This window comes from Excalfactoria chinensis, chromosome 2 (genome assembly GCF_039878825.1).
Source record: "Excalfactoria chinensis isolate bCotChi1 chromosome 2, bCotChi1.hap2, whole genome shotgun sequence".
In the NCBI taxonomy this organism is placed as follows: domain Eukaryota; kingdom Metazoa; phylum Chordata; class Aves; order Galliformes; family Phasianidae; genus Excalfactoria; species Excalfactoria chinensis.
Genome location: NC_092826.1, coordinates 88,866,899 through 88,885,196, shown reverse-complemented (window position 1 = coordinate 88,885,196; position 18,298 = coordinate 88,866,899). Strand labels below are relative to the sequence as shown.

General features: G+C 37.8%; 1 protein-coding gene across 3 annotated transcripts in view; it reads right to left on the bottom strand.

Annotated features, from left to right (window-relative positions):
- The window catches only part of CTDP1 (CTD phosphatase subunit 1), a 98,738-nt gene that overhangs the window by 55,272 nt on the left and 25,168 nt on the right, over positions 1–18,298 (bottom strand). For all 3 annotated transcript variants that reach the window (XM_072328307.1, XM_072328306.1, XM_072328308.1), the window contains exons 7-10: positions 17,531–17,697; positions 15,216–16,298; positions 7,385–7,526; positions 4,573–4,803 (exon numbers count right to left, since the gene is read on the bottom strand). In XM_072328307.1, coding sequence (XP_072184408.1) covers positions 4,573–4,803; positions 7,385–7,526; positions 15,216–16,298; positions 17,531–17,697 — 1,623 coding nt within the window. The remainder of the gene's footprint in view (positions 1–4,572; positions 4,804–7,384; positions 7,527–15,215; positions 16,299–17,530; positions 17,698–18,298) is intronic.

Here is an 18,298-nt window from a genome sequence, read left to right as displayed (position 1 = left end):
GGCTGGATGTGGCTCTGGGCAGCCTGGTTGGTGGTTGTCAACCCTGCACGTAGCAGGGGGGTTGATCACTGTGGCTCCTTTCAACCCAGGCCATTCTATGATTCTATGTTATTTACCCCTGTATAGGTTAGTTGGTACGTGTTAGTCTTACAGGTAAAGCTACACACATGTGCATCAGAAGTCTACAAGTAGGCTTGTAGACACTTGTGGAAATAATAAGCATCTTAATATTCCCATTGATAGAGCACTGGGGCTAAGCATCATTGAAAAGGTTAGAAAAAAACAAACTGAAATCTCATTCATCACTCAGTGTGGTACTTCGTGTTTTCACTGTCAAGACCAATAACATTAGGTAAGAAAAGCTGTAATACTGAACACATACATTAGACATGAAATTTTCTAACTTACAATTGCATTTCTTCTCATGGTTAACACTAAATGACACACCTCACAAGTTGTCACGACTTCAGTACTTTCCATACTTCTGGCAGAATACTCTTCCTACTATGAAATTGTTGAGATACATATGTGTTGCTAAAGCTCTTACACAAGTTTTTTTTTTTTTTTTTCTAAATGGCATCCTTGCTGTTCTCCAGTAGGAAAAAAGAGATCAATTCCCAGCTGTCAGGAACAATCAAGAAGCATTCCACTAATTTCCAGTACAGTCACAAATTCCTTGCTGTCCTACTTCGACTGCAACAGTCATGACAAAAAGCAGGTATTTACATCTCACAAGTAACTGAGCAGCGTCCAATTCTACACCTAGGTAAAAGAATCCCATGTAGTTCACTGGTGTTGATTTCACTATAAAGTTTGTAAATATTTCAATTAGTCATATCCTATCTTAAATTATTTTCTTTGCAGAATTTAAGTTAATAAGAATGTTGAATCCAAAATAAAAAAAAAATAAAACAAGAACTGAAACGGGAAATTTTATTCAGATAAATCAGAGCACTTCTTAGTAAGCAGTCTTGCAACTAATTATTTCCAAAAGCCTATTCTTAGTGTAAAAGACCAAATATTGCTGCTATAATATATGACTGCTACACATTTTTTCAATGTTTTCATTCCATCAGAACTCTGTTATTGACTGCCGTGTGAAATTCAGAATCTGTTGAAAAAAATAGTAGGTAAAGTCTGCAAGGATACAAAACGCATTGCCCTCTATGCAAAAGTAACTGCTCTAGCATCACCTCTCTTAAGTATTACACTAACTTCTTTTTTCTTAAAAAGAAAAAAAAGAAAAAAAGGCTCCATAAGCAAATTAAGCTATCATTAATAGATAGCAGTAACTGTGCTTTAGCTATTGCTCAGTTAAAACAGCATAACTGTTCATACTTAGCTTTTTGTTACTTGTTTACAGCTTTAGAGTTCTGTCTACACAATATGTTCTATCCATTAAAATTACTTAAAATGGTATTCGGTGACTGATCGCCTTAGCCTTTATCAAGGTATTCCTTATAACTATAGATGAGTTGTCTGACAAATACAGAAATGCCCCAATTCAGGCATCAGTGTTGGCAACTGAAAAATTTTATCACTGGAACCAAATTATCAGGAAATGACAGTGAAAATACTGATTATTCGTCAGCATAAGAAGGCCTTGAAGATGATCAGAGGGCTGGAACACCTTTCCAACAGGGAAAGGCTGAAAGAGTTAGGGCACTGACAAGAGATGGCTCCAGGGGGAACCTTCCAGCAGCTTCCCAGTACCTGAAGGGGGCCTACAGGAAAGCTGAGGAGGGACTTTTTATGAGTGCATGTAGTGACAGGACAAGGGGAAACGGCTTTAAACTGGAAAAATGTAGATTTAGACTAGATATTAGGAGGAAATTCTTTACACTGTGGGTGGTGAGATATTGGAACACGTTGCCCAGCAAGGTTGTGGATGCCCCCTCACTGGAGGTGTTCAAGACCAGGCTGGATGGGACACTGAGCAACCTGATCTAGACAGAGGCATCCCTGCATATAGCAGGGGCTGGAACTAGATGATCTTAAAGGTTCCTTCCAACCCAAATCTTTCTGTGATTCCACAATTCACTTTCTTAAATTAAACCATCTCAGCCCTGTGCACTAGTAGTCAAAACTGCTGCAATGAAATAAAACAAGGGAGTGGGAAGGAGATGCTATCTCACTGCATCCTCAAAGTAGTTCAGTTTCTCAGAACCCCAAATATGATAACAGTTGATATTTAAGGTCCTTTCAAACTCAAAATATCTCAGAATTTGATTCTGTTTCTCTCTTTTCCCATAAGAGGATTAAATGAAAAACCTCTGTGTTAAAGAAAAAAGTTACACGTGTGGACATGACTTTTCTTTAAGTTGTTGACAAACATAGGATGAGCATCAAAATCTTTGCATTATAAAGGTATTATCAACATCAGCATAAGACATCTTAGAAGCATCATGACAACTATAAACACATACAGCCTTACTGACAATAATTCTAGACAACCTCCTTTCCACAAGAACTGGCAAACAGAAGCCAGAAGTTTTTTCTGGATACATACGCAGTATGTATACATACTTGGTGTCCTTGGCAGATGACACAAAGTTGACAGGAAGTGCTGATCTGCCTGGGGGCAGGAAGGCCCTTACAGAGGGATCAGGACAGGCTGCATAGCTGGGCTGAGCCCAATGGGATGAAGTTCAACAAGACCAACTGCCTTTTGTCCTGCACTTCAGCCACAACAACACCATGCAGTGCTACAGGCTTGTGACAGTGTGGTTGGAAGACTGTGTAGAGAAAACGGACCTGAGGGCATTGGTTGATGCTCAGCCGAACATGATCCAGCAGCATGCCCATGTGGCCAAGAAGGTCAATGTCACCCTGGCTTGTACCAGAGACAGTGTAGTCCGCAAGAGCATGGAAATGATCATCCCTTTGTACTCAGCTCTGTTGAGGCCGCACATTGAGTACTGTGCTCAGTTTTGGGCCCCTTGCTACAAGAAAGACATTGAGGCCCTGGAGCAAGTCCAGAGAAAGGCAGCAAAGCAGGTAAGGGGTCTGGAGAACAAGTATGATGAAGAGTGACTGAGGGAACTGGGATTGATTAGTCTGGAGAAGAGGAGGCTCAGGGAGATAATACTGCTCTCTACAACTACCTGAAGGGAGGCTGCAGTGAGGTGGGACTCAGCCTCTTTTCTTACATAACTAGCCATAGGACTGGTCAGAATGTCCTCAAGTTGCACAAGGAGAGATTCAAGATGGACATTCAGAAAAACTTCTCCAAAAGAGTATTCAGGCACTAGAACAGACTGCCCTGGGAGGTGGTGGAGTCACCAATCTTGGTGACATGCAAGAAATGTTTAGATGTTGTACTGAGGAACATGGTTTAGTGGAAAACATTGGTGATAGCTGGATGGTCAGACTGGATGATCTATAGGAGGTTGTTAGTGATTCTATGATTCTTTATATTGCTCCATATAACATACCATCATGAAATAAAATATAGACTTCAAGGACAGTTGGAAAAGAGCTGAAAACATGATGCTTCTCCACAACAACAGACTGAAAAAAACCCATATGTTCCCAGAAACAACATAAAAGCATGTCTATAAAAACATGAAAAATACCCACCAACCTAAAAGGCCAAAACAATTTAGCAACAGGCATTGAAAGAAAAAACATAATAAGCTACACTACTGTACAAAATTTTTAGAAATGATATATCTCAAAGGGCATGGGGTAGAGAGCTTTGCATTTATTACTGTATTTTTGTAGTTGATTGATAAACTAAATTGCTTTATAGCAATTGTTTTATGCCAATCACATTGTAAAAAAGGAATTTTCATCGCTTTTTGTAAATACAAGTGCTCAGCCTACAGCCAGATAATTCTTTACCACTGTTGTCAGGAAGACCTGCTAAACTCTTAGCATTTCAGAAAACAAGATGTCTTACACAGGTTCTTAGGAATACATTTCAAATATTTTATGTATCCATAAGAACAAAGTGTTGCTTCTGTTCCTTAACCAAACCCACTCATTTTGACAAAGTCTAGGTGCTAGCCTTACACTTCAAAAAACAGGCCTCCTCCTGCTTCCAATGTCTCAATTTAGTGCTGCTAGGATTACTAACTAGTACTTAGGTCATATGGCTACACTAAATAATACTCCATTAACTACAGTACAGTCCTCTTCTACCACTTACATTCTTCAGAACAGAGGCCTATGACATCTGAAAGAATTACTAGACAAGGAAAAAAAAAATGTTTTACCAACAGAAGACAAATCCTATGAGATATATTTGTCAGAGAAAAGAAAAACACAAACCAACCTCCTCCCAGCTTCCCCCATAAAAACAGAGCACACAAGCTACACACTGCATTTATTTCTTATAGTTTCTACATGCCTAAATGAAGCACAAAAAGCATCTACAGTTCCAGGATCCCAATTTCATTTCAACTGACTATTCTTTCTTTTATTTCCTTCGGCTAGTTGTTTAAACAGTCCATCCTTTTTAAGAAAACTGAAGCAAAGATAACCATGTGATCAAAAGCAAAGATAATCAGTTACATTTCCTACAACATCTGAACATATAGTTGAAGCGACTCATAGCTATGCTTTATGTACCTGAAGGATGAGTGTTCACCATGGACAGGTAAGGTGATGGGAGGAGTTGGAGACTGGATGTACATAGGCTGGACAGATGCTTGAGGGCCTTTCCTGATTAGCTTTCCAGTGTTAGGATCATAAAGCCGAACTTCAGGACCAGGTTGAGACTTCGGATGGATGGGTGTTGGGTGAAACAGAGCTGTCTGAAACGTGCTGTGTGTATCAGGAAATGTGGCAGGGCTATTTTCTCTGTTGGAAGGAAAAAAAAAAAAAAGATTTAAATTTAAATTGGACTACCTAAGCAGAATGCAAGAAATGGGCATTCCTTTTTTCCTGCATAAGGGGAAAAAAACAACCCCAAAAAACAACAACCAATGCCTTGGAAGATTTCTGAGGAAACATTGCTTTCTTTCTGCCCTCCTCCCCCATTAGATGTCTCACTGAATTTAAAAACAAAAAAGCAAGGACAAGCCATTTCATACTTATGTTACTAAAACTATAAAATACATCCAAATTGTTGTCTTAAAGTTACTGAAATTGCTTCCACGTGAAAACAGCTACACTACCAGAATAACAATCTGCACATAAATAACAAAGAAAAAAGCATGCTACTGTATCCTATCTTAGCATTTGCACTTCAGCGTGGCTCTGAGAAAAAAAAAAAACATATAGCATTAATTTGCTAATTCTCCAGATTCATTTGTTAAAATACTAAACCATAGCTGGTCATTCTGCTGTATTTTACAACATTTTATAAGTATTAACAGAAATACACAATTAGTCTGCAGGAATAAATTCCAGCGAACTGTCTGAGTAAGATTAAATGCCACAAGAAAAGGAAGCAAATTGACTCGTTAAGAATAAACAACATCAGATAAAATAGCACGCAGAGCACTAGGGAATGGAACTAATGCTAGAAAAAAACCCAAAAAACAATTACACTATTTCTTAAGAAAATGTAGAAGTATGGTTAATAAAGTACTTTCATTAAGATAAATGTGTAACTCACTGAAGTTTTAGGAGAAAACATATGAAGTTAAGATTATTTTATTTGAAACAAAGTGGGAAAAATTATCATAATGTTTCCATGAAACAGAAAAATAAAATCAGAAAACCATGGACTGGCTTAGGTAGGTGACCTTAAAGATCATCCAGCTCTCACCCCTCCCTGCCATAAGCAGGGTTGCCAACCACTAGATCAGGCTTCCCAGAATCCAATTCAACCTTGCCTGCAGTGCCTCCTGGAATGGGGCACCCACAACTTCTCTGAGCAACCTGTTCCTGTACCTCATTGCTTTCTGAGTAAAACAAAACAAAACAAAAGAAAAAAAAAGAAAAAAAAGAAAAAAAGAAAAAAAGAAAAAAGTTACCTAACATCTACTAAATCTACTGTCTCTTAGTTTTGAGCCATTTCCCCATGTCCTTTCAGTATAAAACTGCATAAAAAGTCAGTTCCCCTCCTGTTTGTAAGCTCCCAGTACTTCAAGTACTGGAAGGTCACAGTGAGGTCCCCCCCCCCCCCCCAAGAGCCTTCTCTTCCAACCTAAACAAGCCCAGCTTCCTCAATCTTTCTTCATACAAAAGGCATTCCAGCCCTTTGATATCTTTGTCGACCTCCTTTGGACCCATTCTAGCAGCAATACCTTTTTCCTCTACTCAGCTCCCCAGGCTTGGACACAGTACTCTAAATAGGGAGTATAAGGACAAAGCAGATGGGGACAATCATCTCTTCCCTGCTGCCGACTCCTTTTTTGGTGCAGCCCATGATGCTGCTGACTAAAATAAATACAAAGCCCTACATTCACCTGCTTAGACATAAAAAAAACAACAACAACTATGCAAGTCGCTGTCCAGATTATTGGCAGACACCAAGTTTTCTAGTAGAAATACATCTCTAAATTTGATCAAATAAGCTAGCAGTACTTTTTAAAAACAAAATGTTCTAGTCAAGCCACAAATTTGCAGCTAATCTCCCATCTGATAAGTCACCCTACTCTCAGTGTTACTGCTTTTGCTGTCCTTGGTGTGTATGAGGTGATTACACAGGCATATTTTGCCCTCATAAAGGAAATCTCTAACTTGCTCAAGTAATTCAATCACACTAAAATGGAAGGTCCTTTGATAGGCTTGCAAGCTGCTATTAAAACAGGTTTATCCAAACAGACCAAGCCAAGAAGCTGAAGCTAGCTCTACAATACATTGTTGCAAGTTATTGTAGTTCTGCACTTCCCCCAATAGGTCTTCCCCTTTGGCCTCCTCTGCATTAGTATAGTTTTTGACTGTTGACAATTTGGTGGCATTCAAGTGTATGCATAATTTTTAATCCCCTTCTCCTTCAACATATCTTATTAGCTACAATCTTTTTGTTCTCCCACTATTATCTTTCTTCCAGTTTTTGCTGTCTTCACATATTCCCCTTGACTTTTTTACCCATCCTTGCCTTGTCTGTCTCTTACTCTTCATTACCAAGTGTCAGGAAAAAAATGCAACACTTCACCAAGTTCTCATGTTATGGAAGGAGCATACAGTAGATTTTATTTCTTAATTCATGAGCATGAATGCTCCTAAACCTCTGTGGCACTCCCTGTGTTATGTCAGTGAGCTAACAAGATCAACTGCTCCAGCTGAAGCAGCTAACAAAAACTGCCAAAGAAACTAACAGCACCACTGGTTTCTCCTAATGCTGATAGTTGCTGGACTGCCTCTCACTACTAATTATAGGTTTTAACAGTTTTCACAAACTTGTAAGCATTATACAGAATACTGAGCTTGTCAGAAATTGGTCTAAATAATCCATTTTCATAATCTGCTCCCTCAAACTTGTATTTACCTGTGTGTTTTGATGTAGTCATCCTTCAAGGGAAACAGCTGTTCCTCAACCTTGTCCCAGCGCTCCAGGCAGCTCCACAGCCAGTCAGGGTTTACAACATGGAGGTCTTTGCAGTCCTGAGCTTGTCGTACTTTTTCTGTGCCTATAATGAAGAATGAAGTCAAATGTAACATAACAGTATTCCTAGGCATATACGCAAGATAGTTTTAAGTACAAACTGGCTTATGAAAAACAATTTTGGCCACCAATCCTTAAATAAGTAAATAAAAAACAAAAACTCAAAGAAAACAATTCTAGTTAATACAAGTGAGCCTCTGCATAACATGTGATACAGTCCAACTCAATCTGCATGGGGAACTAAGTATTCTGAAATAAATCTGTATGGAAAGTCTCTACATTCCCATGTTAACTAAATAAACAATGTAAAGCTTTGCATTTCACCTTCTTCACTTATATTTGTCAGAATCTAAGCAGTAATGGCTGTTCAACACTGCTAAAGACTAGGAATAACTTACCATACTAATTTCATTATGCAATGTCCCCTACACACTACTTTTGTATGGTACAGCACGCTGCCATTTAACAGCCATCCACCCACTCCATCTATTTTACAGAAGCATGGTCAAAGCAGACAAGTAGGTTATTTAGTGCCAGAGGGGAACAACAAACATGAAGTTACACGTGGCTAGCAAAAAGCCCATATGAAACCACCTGCAGTGCAGCATGTAAGCAACAACTGATCACAAACTCCATCCCCTAGAGAAGCCACCATAAAAGAAACTCTGTCACGTTGCAACAGATCTTTGCCAAGAAGCTTCAGAACCAGTGAGTAAAAAGAAGCCAATAAAATAAAACATGAAATTAACCCTGAAGTATAGTCTGTCTGTCCAAATACATCAAGAATGCATTCCTTTATTATATTTGACTTGGGTGAAGATAGATAAACAAATAAATGAATAAAAAGCAACATTTGTTTCAGTATTTATAAGAGGTCTACTGAAGGACTTAATATTTGGAGATGAAGTTCTAAAACTTGCTAAGGATTAGTTAAATATATATGCTATACAGAAAAAAAAACAACCAAGAACCACCATGATTCTGACCTGCTATCTGTGTGCCTCACCCTCAACTGCAGCACCTTTACACAACAGTGTATTATAGTTGAGAATTTGTTAGAATTTCAGAGAGACCTCTAGAAGATGAACAAAGAGGTGAGACAAGAGCTATTACAGAAATGGTACTGAAATCAGGTTCACAAACATAAAAATTTCAAGAAAAAACAATAAAACCAAGACACTTGTTGGAAGTTTAGGTGTTTGTGCCTGGTATTCAGCACTGAATCAAATACTACACGTGACTAGCCACACTGTTCTTCATGTAACAGCTCTGGAGCTGATGGAACACACTGTACATAGGTCACTCCAAAAGTAACGCTGCTTATTTATTTCCATGGAAACTACAACAGATAAAAAAAAGCGGAATAACACTACTTGAGTGAGCAAACTGTCAGCTACAAAATACTACTATTCAACAGTCACCACCAATAGCTATGTATTTCCATCAGCCATGAACAAGAACCTGCATACCATGCTCATAAAAATCCACATGGCTGTCCAGAACTGTAAGTTGTCTTTCATGTCACTGTGAGCACAGCTGAAATGCACCACCCACTGCCTCACGGTGCTCACATCCACTGTTTGGTCTCCAGAAACATTCAGCAAACAACCATGAATTTTTTCTGCGTGGAGGAATTAAATTGCACACCTCTGCTTTATATGCACTTCCACCTCAGACGCCACTTTGTCAGACTGCCCCTCTGCTGCCATCTGTCAAACGACCACAAAATACAACGGTGAAAAGATTCAACCCCTACTGCCATACCACCATTATCCACTTATCTGATGTTGTAAGGATAAGTGGTAGCAGATACAGCTGCTTTAAATCAGTTTCTGATCACCCAATAAAGGTAAAGTAATAAAGATGGAATTGCTTACCCCTTTCCAAGAATCGAGGCTGGCCTAACATGCTGAAAAAGGCAATCTCTGAATAGAGATGCTTCCCTTGTGGCTGACAGCCCTTAAGAAAAGTTAAGAAGAGGTAGGCCCAAGGTCCATCCCTTCCAGTTGCACAGGTGAATTTGCTTCTACCTGTGCTCCCAGGGCCAGCAACACCCCTTCAAAAGGTACTCAATCACTGGTTCAGGCCATGACCTAACAGTTCCCTTATGGACACTGTGGGCAAACATAATAAATAGGAGGCATTATCTTCATAGCAGCCCTTGCAGAACAGCAACATGAGTGTGATTTCTTTAACAAGTATACAGAATAGTTAACCAGAGTTGTGGTGAACATAGATCATGCTTGGAACATCTGAATAAAAGCTTTCCTACTTCTGCTGCGCATCTGTTTCTCCAGTTCAGGATACTGATGCTCTTTCTGAACTATATAATAACCACATAACCACTAAACCCTTAACAGATTCAATGAGGTGAAGATGCATGTGAGAAGACAGCTTCCTCAAGATATTGCTAAAACTGAACTTTCTGCATTGCCAGCTCTTTCATCTTTTTGCCCCTTCCATACACATTCACATTTGTGCGTATCTGATCATTTCATACTGGACATATGTTGAGGTTCTACATAAGTTTCTCTTCTAGCCAACAGGACTGTAATGAAATGTAAGCCAGTGTTCCAGTGTTGCATTTAGATACACTTGGTGTCAAGAATAGCACTGCGTAACCAAACCCAACTTCCTACAGCCAGAAGTCTTACCTTTTTCTCAGCACCGCAATTTGCAGGTTTTTTTTCTGCTTCCTCCCCATTTCTGAAGTGCAGCTGCCTATTGCAGCATGCTGGAAACAGCATGAAGTAACACAACTGTCATCTTACAGGCAGCCTTCTATTTTTAGATGACATCTTGAGAAATCAAGATTTCATACATACGAGTCTCTTTGAGCAAGACTTGATGGAACACTAAATTTAACTGGATAGAAGAAATAGTACTGCACTATTTAACATCCTTGCCTTGTCTTCCCTCTCTCACCAGTATAACTTTCTGTTTTGGAAGCATCCTTATCAAGCAGAAACAATTGGTCCAGAAAAAGGATTTTAATCCAATAATAGTAATTCTGATGCAGCTAGAATATCTGAATCACCCAGATGGCTAAAAAATAAATAAATAAAATTACCAGAGAATTTTTTTTCCTGGACAATCTTTTGCATTATTCTCCTTTATTCATCTTTCTTTACTTCAAATTCCAATCTAAAATTGTTCCAAAGAATGTTAAGAAGGAATATGTGACTTTTCACACAAAGCTGCTAGGGTTTAAATTTATCACATCTACCCATTACGAGTACAGCTGGAAGCACTTAATACTGGGAAAAGATTTTAAAACCTGAGGAACAAACTGACCAATTCTACTACTGAACTTGCAAAACAAATAAAAAAACCACAATAATGAAGCAACAATTAAACAAAATGCAAAAACTCCACCAACCACCTCCTAATAAATGTATTACTAATAAAGCAATCAACACCCACAGTGCTGCAATAAACTCCTACAGACATTCTTCAAAAAATAGTTTTATTATAGTACTTTACTTTGGCTTATCCAAAGCACGAATGCACTTAAGTGCAGAAGATAAATGAGCCTTAAGCTGTATGTTTATGAAGACTAAGAAATGATATATGGCATATTTGGCCACGTTCTCATTACCAAATAGCACAGCCCAGCAGAGCAGAACAGATGCTGGAGGACTGACCTGTACCTCATTAGCTTTCACGGAATTTTGTTTTGGCTTAGCTCTGCCTGGTCCCAGAGACCAAATACCTTTGACTGTTCATTCAGTTACATTTTCCAATTCAATTTCATCCTGAAGTAATCAAGCATGCAGGCTCGAGACTGCTCCAGGGTTAGCCAAGGTACTCAAAGGATTCACTCTCAGAAGACCCTTGGATTTATAACATTAGGAAGTCAGCGTACCCTGAGGGCAGCTTTCTCTTTTCTCTCAGCATCTCCAGGTTAGTCTCACAGCCATAAGCATTAAAAACACCGATGAGGATTAATACAGTCAAAAGGAGATACCAATCATATGGCAAATGACATTTTAAACAACCTTCGCAAGCCACCAAGAACAATGAACTGATTCCCAAATAGCTTTTAAAATATAGGAAAAGACAGAATATGAAATGTAATTTAAAAAAGAAAAGTTGAGGGCCTTGACTGAAATATTTCCATTTCTGCATAATAATTTTCAAATGACCTGAATAGCTTTTACCTTCTTCAACACTGAAAACTTAGCTTAAAAATCAACTACGGTATCTTCCACTTGTTCAGGAAGTGACATCAGTCACTCTGAAAGTAACGCCTCCTATCTTCTTCCATGGAAACTACAACAGACACAAAGAGTGGAATAACACTATTTGATAGAGCAAATTCTCACATACAAAATACTGTTTTTTCAACACAGTCAGCACTGTAGCTGGTTTTGCCAGTGATGAACAACAGCCCACATGCAGTGTTCATAAAAATTTGCACCAGTGCAGGTGACCCACTGTTGCTGTTTCCTCTACTGACAAGCTCCAACAACTGCCTTGCTGTGCTCACATCCACTGTTTGATCCCCATAAACGTTCAACAAGTGATGATGAATGCCAATGGGTGCTATTTTTCCTTGCATGGAGGAATTCAGGGACACACCTTTGCTTCATACACACTTTCATGTCAAATGCCCACAGTGCCCCTCTGCTGCCATCTGTCACACAGCAGCAACCAGCAATGGAATACTGTCAGGAAGATTCAACCTCTACTGCCACTCCACTAACTTCTGCCTCTAATGTAGGCCAACATAATAAACAGGAGGCATTACTTTCAGAGCAGCCTTGATAACAAGATTTATGAAACATTATAGCAAATGGTTAGCCAAGTGTGTGCACATGGCTATACCTAATTCTGCAGTGCTGTTCACTGTTGCTTAGAGCAAAGAACAGATGTTTCACAAAAATGAAACGAGATTCATATGGTATATAAATAGCGTGGGATGAACTACACGGTAGCCTTTTTTCAGTCACTCAGATTTAGGAAAGCTGATTAGATGGCCAGTAATCCAGGCAGATAGTATTTTCCTTCCTATATAGAGAAAATTAAGATTCTGGTTTTTTGTTTGTGTTAAGAACAAGGATTTATTTATTTTTAGAATTCGGAGTATCTGCACTGCAATGAAATCAACTGCCTGACTGCAGAGAAACAGACTAGCACATACATACTGAAGGAAATTTAAACTATTTACTGCAATAGGCTGCAGGGACACTGTAAGTACAACCTCATATAGCAACCATTAACTCTGCATATAGAACGAGTAACTATGATATATTCACAGGTGGGGAAACCTTCCCTCAACCCTCCGAGTCTTGGAGGGTGCTCTGTTTCACAATGATTTCCCTTTTGTATCTTCTTTGATAAATTCTTCCTCTCTTCACCACTCTAAAGTTAGCACTACTTAACTCCACAAGTGCTGAACATGTCATTTTACATGCTCAACTAAACAGTCATCACGCAGGTTAACTTGCTTGGTCTGAGTCCTAAGTCTGCCATTCTTAGTGGTTTCATGCAGAAACATACTGACAGCTATGCTTCAACATCACCATTCACAACCAGACAAGGAGTGGTGCTGGTGGAAAGCATACAAGTCTACTTTCAGCACAGCAGAAATAGGTGTGCAAATAACACTAAAGAAGGAACATGCTCCCCTTTACCATTTCACGAGCAATTAGATAGAAAGCAGAGTTTCATGTTTCTATTTGCATGGCTTACCTGCCACAAATAAAGATTTGCCTAATTTGCCTTCCAATCACACAAGAATCAGTATGAAAATTATGTTGACAGCTGAATTATCACAACTCCAACTGTGAGAGGACACAATTCATATCCTTAAAATCTGATTAAATTTCAGAGATTCCCTCATTAAACTAGGATACAGCAAAAATACTCCTATTTAAACAAATGCATGAGGGGTCTTCAGCTGAAAAAACACAATGAACCTCTCCCACATAAAACCAAAGCCACACGCAATTCATGAAAACTTCGCAAGAAAAAGAATATAGTTCTGTCTCACTAAATATCCCTATCTCACTACCATTGTTACAGAAATAATTGCAGAGTGCTGATGAGAGATAACAATAGACTTGCCTGTCAGGCAGAAAAGACTGCTTTGAATTGATGCAATTATTTTTTCTTAGTAAAGATGCAGGTCAGCTTCTAAATACTGACAATAAATGCTTTTCAGCCCAACAATTTATGAATATAAGTATTCCTGCTATTTCTAGCTTTAATTCACTCGCATTACTTCAGTGTATTTTCCAGTTTTAAATATCAAGAGCAACACCAACAATAGAAGAATATCCTGTAAGATAGTCCAGGTCTTGGCATAAAGTGAATAAATATGAGGAATAATAGTCCAGTGAGGAATAATAATGGTTTTGTTTCAAATGCTATAAAATAATATAATCAAAATCTAAATAGTTTATACTAAGTTCTACATCAGTGGACAATCACTAAGAATTTGCAGGCAGCTAAGAATTTGCTCAAACCCACTCAACCCAAAAGAACGTATCATAAGATGTCTATATATAAACATACATATATAGATAATACTGCTCTACACCCCCAACCTGTTGGATGCTTCAAAGACAAAAAAAGTTTTCAACTACTTCTCTGTGTTTTAACCCTGTGAAACTAATTCTACTCTCTGAAATTTCAAGTTGTTTTTACTACTTACATCAGGACAATTACTACAGATTTGTTACTTCTGTACTCTGGTAGTTCTCATCCTGTTATTGCTTTGCTAAACCAACATTGCAGTCTCTTTTTCCTACAGTTTTGCTAAATGAAGTTTTGCCTTCCTCAATAAGAAAAAAACAAACAAACAAAAAACCTATCTGAACATTTTGTCAGTAGAGCTCCACATTGAGATAACTAAAATGAAGTTCTGCACTAACCTTGCAAAGACACTTTGTTATTTAGGCTAACATATTAAAAATAGCTTATTAACATATCACAGTATACTGATGATCATCCATGCAGTCTTACTTTTAGATTCCATATTTTTGATCACGAGATACTTAGATCCCATGCAACTTCTAAGGTGAGCAAGTACAGAATCCTCCTCAGGTGAAAGGACACACAAATTTATACTGGAAGCAAGTCATGGCCTCTTAGTTCCTCCACTAAAGCTCACCTATGGCATGTTCTTATCTATTAAAGCGATGTAAAAGTAGATAGCTTTGTAAAATACCTAACAATGAGGAAATATGCTAAGCGCTCATATATGTTAATGACAAAGACATACAGACTACGAACAGAGAACAGTGACAGGATATCATCAAATTCCAGCCTCATAAGGTGACTTCTATTCCACACTAAATGAAACATAGCTATTTCAAATTAAACCTGAGAAACAGAGAAGGAAATAATCACTACAGCACTGGAGCAGGATCACTAATATTTGTAACAGAAAAGTTTATAAAGCTCTTACTCAACATACACAGCAATCAAAAACCTGGTATCATCAGCTCTTAACCAAGAAGACATGAAATGCTACATAAGATGTAATTTAGAGTGTCTCCCTTTCAACAAATCACACGATCAAAAAGCAGCAAGAGAAGACATCAAAGAATGTCTAACTAAATTCATAATTTAAGACCAATTTTTTAATTTAAATCCTAATTCCTGTTGCATTAAAGTCTGTAGCTAATACAAAAACAGCCCACAGAAATGAATGAGTTATCACTGATAAAAATCTTGATTTTTTTTTTTTTTTCCCTCTTTTACCTACCTGTCCTTGCTGCAATGAGATGTGTTGCTTTGTCGGGATCATCAGCACTCAGTACTAGATTCTTAACAATTTTAGCTCCAAGCGCTGTAGCATGATAGTGTTCCCGTGTTTTTTCAATGGGGAAGTTCGTTGGGTAGAGTCCACTAAAGATTATGGTTACGTCCGCCAAAACTTTGCTTTTCAGTTCCGGTACTATTTTTCTGATGTCTGGAATTTCCTCTATCTCCTTTTTCAAGTATTTATCATACTTGGTGTAATAATCAGTGTGAACCCGCACAAGGATCTCTTCAAGATGCATTAAATGGTCGTCGTCATCTGTATCATCCTCCTCCTCCTCTTCTTCCATACTCTGGTCTAAGGACTCACCCATCGTAATACCAGACTGTTCGCTATTCTGAGATTCTGTTTCAGCTTCTTTCTTGTCTGCACACCCATTTCCTAAATCACAAACACTTTCCTGTTCACTTTCTTCTTGCACATCAATATCAGTTTTGTCAAGAATATTTTCACTTGGTAGAGACTGTGTCCCCACAGAATGATTCACCTGTCCATCTTTTTTCTCACTCACATCAGTGCAACTCCCTTGCTGTAGATTTTCATCCTGCAGGGGTTGTTTGGATTTCTTCCAGCTTCTCTTTTCCTCATTCTCACTATCTGATACAGAAGTAGATGACTTTCTGGTATCCAATCCACCTTCACTCTCACTGTCGCTAGACAGTTCAAAGTCCAAATCACTTGTCTTCTCTTGAGTTTGCTGTTTCTCTAACACCGTCCTATCGACTTGTTCAGAAGAAATCTGAGATTCCTTAGTATCTGACAAATTGTTAGTGACCTCACTGTCTGTTTTGTTGTCAGTACTGTCATTTAAAGAGTCCTGAGTATTAACTTTACTATGAGAGCTCAAATCACATGCAGGTGTTTCACTGCTTACAGAAGTGTTTCCATTTGCAGTGCATGTGTCCTTTGTAGATTTCTTGAGACCATTGTTTTGTTCTTCTGTACAGGCAATATTCTTCACTTCATCAGCATCCTTTGCTAACGTCACTGCTGAATCTTGTGCCTCTGGCTTAGCAGAGTGGTTTACTAAGACACACAAAGAAAAAAAAAAAACATACACGTTTTCTCAGATTTTGAGTGCTTCCTACTTCCTTAAGCAAATAACTGATACACACAGTTAGATTTCATTAAGCTCATTAAGGATAACTGAACTTTTCAAGGCTGCTAATATATTTCAGGAATCAACTGCCACAAGAATTAACAAATTTCACCTTTCTAAAGATGCTCTGTAAGATTATTATGACTTATGATTAATACAGTTAAAAAGTAATTTATCAAGCTTGCAAGCACTAAAAGGACTTATGTTGTAGCATTACTTTTATACTATATCTCAGAAGAAATTAAGCTACTGCAAAAAAACCCCAAAAAACTATACAGAGCAGAACTCACTTTACAAGGCCCCCAATCAAGAACCTCAACTACAAGAATTCTCTCTGTAATTTTCCATCACTTTTATGTATTTCCTAATTTTCCTAACCAAAATATCTGCATTTTTAGAGTTGAAGAGAGATACATGTTTTAGCTAGACAAACACACTGATCAAGAGTCACTTGAGATGTTGTTGGAATGCAAGTGTAATGAACTGAAAACAGAAAAAGTTTTAGGATATGTTTTCATTAGGTTATCTGTAGACAAAGGGAGATAAAGAAACTGTAGACATTCAAACAGTTGCACTCAGATACTGACCAGGAATGAACAGGAACAAATGAATAGAATGAAATGATCCTAATCTGTCCCACTTTTGTGTGCACACCCCTGCTGCCCTGTACCCATTGATACCAATCAAAGAAAGACCCCACATCCTGACTCAGCTTGAATAACATAATTGTTTTCAGGTTGGATATTGCAAGTTCAGTAAAGGGGGAAAAGATTTATCATTAAATAATAACACACACACACAAAAACAAAACAAAAAATCCCTTTGCTGAACTAGGGAAAAGAACACAATTTCTTATATACTGCCTTTCAAATACTTCCCCCCTCCCACATAAGAATAATACAACAGGTCTTCAGCTGTATCAACCAGAACGCTACCACTAAAGCTCTGCTTATGTTTCAATGTCTCACCAAAAGGGAAGCTACTAAAAAACAGTCCCCTTTCACAGAGCTACTTCCATACGTGCTTCAAGAGCACTGTGTTAACTACAACAGCCTAACATCACTCACCTGAGTGCTACAGTGATAGTACTGAAATCAACACAATCACATTAAAAAAAAAAAAACAACAAAAAAAAACCATAAGAATTATGAATAATTACTTTTCTTCTTCATTTGAATTTCTCTTGTTCCAGGAGGTGCATTGATATCACCTATCCCCTGAAAGTATACATATTTCTTCACTGTTATCAAATTGGGTGCAAACTTCCAGACATCCTCCCTGTCATCAATGATACAAACCATGGAATCCCCACATGGGAAGAGATCTCTAAGAAACAAAAGAGTTGAAACAGTTAAAATGAATTCAGTTTAGAAATTGATATTATTGCTGAACTTTCTGTTTATTATAGGTATGTCTGAAAGATATGGATAAAAAAAAAAAAAAAAAAAGACAGGTATATTAAAATTACAAAATTAAAAATACAATATTTAAACTAAAGTTAATTAAAAAGGGAAGGCCTGTTCTGAAATCTTTATCCCATAGGCCAAAAGCAAGAACTACCAAGTTTCATCATGAACAAAACATCATGAAATTTCTGTCTAGTTTTCACATTTTACACTGATTAAAAAAAACAGAAACCAAAACAAACTGCCTTTATCTAAATAAGAAAATGACATAAATACACTTAATTTTATTTTATTTTTTAAGTAGATTTATTCAAGCCAAAACAAAGAAAGCAGTATTAGTATTTACAGCAACCGGGAGGAGTCAGTGCAGTAATTGAGACACATGCATATGAAACACCAAGAAAAAAGCCTGAATACTAAGCGTACAGAACTGATCTAAGAATATAGAGATATGGTACTATCTTTAATTAAGAGCCATTACACAGTATCACAAAAAAACGGAGATAAAGCTATTGCAAGAA